We start from the raw sequence: 1,979 nt of genomic DNA, 5'->3' as shown, positions 1-1,979 counted from the left end.
TTTTGTATGCAAACAAATAAAAAATCTTATGGCTATAGTAGATTCAAGAGAGTTGAAATAAAAAGTTACTAGTTACCGATAAAATATAACTAAATAAAGTTAAAAGATAAGAGTCTAAAAATGTAACTAGATAAAGTTAAAATTATTTAACTTTTTAACTTAACTTTTATCTTTTTAACTAGACACTACCCAACCTTGGTAAACACAGACAATTGATCAGACATAATTTTGGATGCAACAGGATATTTTTTCTATTTTCTGATTTATCTTTGGCCTTTTTTTTTTTTAATGCGTTATCACTTGTTTTATATTACAATTACGTGTACAAAAAGTAAAAAGCATTGCGAACAATTATTATTTAAGATATCGTTATTCCCCTGGAACGCTCTTATGCCACTGAAAGTGCAAAAAGTTTCTTGAAGTTCCGATCGGCATAAAACTAACGCGCGTAACACGGAGCGAAAAGAAAATAGGGTTCGTCGATTGGCGAAAAATTACACGTAAGAGACGTGAGAACGATAAGTGTTGTTTCAGACAAACAGAGGCAAGCAGGGTCGTCTGGTTCGGCACCTGCCACACCTCAAGGGAACAACCTGCCTCCTGCTGTTCCACCTCCCAGCATCTCCAGGAACCCTCTCAGAGGATCTAAATGTAACAGTTTACATTGCGATTACTCTCTACCCCTCTACCACACCCCTTCTGCGTCTGTACTTTGTTGTTAAAACACAACACGCATTTTATTTATAGAGGTTACTGGTACTACTGATTTTTTTTTGAAGCGCAGAGTACGTGGAAAGTAAAATTGTATTTCTCTCTACTCGACTTTCACACTAATACAAGATTAATTAGCGACTTATTGCGCTTCTCTTCGTACGGTTTCTATTTCACATCTTTCTTTCTTTCTCTTCTCTTATCAAAAGATATTCCAAAAAATTACACATACAAAACTTGAAGTAACAAATTAATTAATTGTTACGGTTTTTTAATTGGTTTTAATCTCTCGGTGTATATATTATAGCTCGGATATATGAACGATTTGTTATTTAATCGAAGTTTATTTCAAAAACGTTGAAATTTATGTCTGTAGAAAAATTTTTATCAGCATTTTTCGATAAGATATTCTATCAACATATTCGCAAGAGTTAAATAATTAGCATTCACACCCCATCTCATTCGAGCCTTTCTTTGTGGCCGATATTCGAATCTTATGTTTAAAGTCGTTTTAAGTTTATCTTCATGATGTTTTTTTTGGATCCAATGAGAAACGACTCTTGTGCATCTGAAGATAAACTTAAGACAATCTTAAATACAAGACTCGACTATATTATGGTCTATATCAATTATTGGTGATTTCTTTTTTGTCGGTTGTTCGGTTAGTTTCTCTTTTATGGTGTTCGGTAACACACAAATGACATCATTTCGTATCTTACATCAGAAACGGGGACGCATGTTTGCACTTTAGTTGACGTTGACCTTGGGACTTACGCCCCTACTGTGTCTTCTTCGCTCTTCTCGTTTTTTTAATTCTCGTTTTTTTTTTTTTTTTTAGTGTAAGCATATGCTACTCGAGTTCGGGAAAGAACTTGCTTGATATATCGATAGCTTGACGTGATAATAAACAACGTGAGATGATGAATAAATTTATAGGAGATAAAAAAAAAGAGAGAAGAAAAGACACAGCAGTAGGGCGTAAACGCAAGTTTACTCTTAAAGTGCGGAAATGCGTCTTATGGAACGTTAAGTAAATCGTCTGCTAACTTACAGTGGTTGCGCGTATTATGGTTCCTCCACTCTGCACTATTTTAGAACAGCAGTGTACGTATACTAACCGTATATGTAAAGCGCTTCAAATTAATGTTACATACGCAAACGTGTTATTTCGTTAAACATAAACAAATATATATATATTTTATATATATATATATATAAAATATATTTTATAATAAATAAATATATTAAATATATTAAATAAATGAAAA

At 32.8% G+C, this 1,979-nt stretch overlaps 1 protein-coding gene across 6 annotated transcripts in view; it reads left to right on the top strand.

The window, feature by feature from the left end:
• Window positions 1-1,979, top strand: part of LOC109859019 (F-BAR domain only protein 2) — a 20,137-nt gene that overhangs the window by 6,795 nt on the left and 11,363 nt on the right. For 3 of the 6 annotated variants that reach the window (XM_020436842.1, XM_020436844.1, XM_020436843.1), the window contains exon 6: window positions 535-651. The exons of the other annotated variants lie outside the window; for them this stretch is intronic. In XM_020436842.1, the coding sequence (XP_020292431.1) occupies window positions 535-651 (117 nt within the window). The remainder of the gene's footprint in view (window positions 1-534; window positions 652-1,979) is intronic. 6 annotated transcript variants of the gene reach the window in all.

The sequence above is a fragment of the Pseudomyrmex gracilis genome, unplaced genomic scaffold, assembly GCF_002006095.1.
Source record: "Pseudomyrmex gracilis isolate BER0280 unplaced genomic scaffold, ASM200609v1 scaffold_234, whole genome shotgun sequence".
Lineage (NCBI taxonomy): Eukaryota > Metazoa > Arthropoda > Insecta > Hymenoptera > Formicidae > Pseudomyrmex > Pseudomyrmex gracilis.
This window is presented reverse-complemented; position numbering and strand designations above follow the sequence as displayed.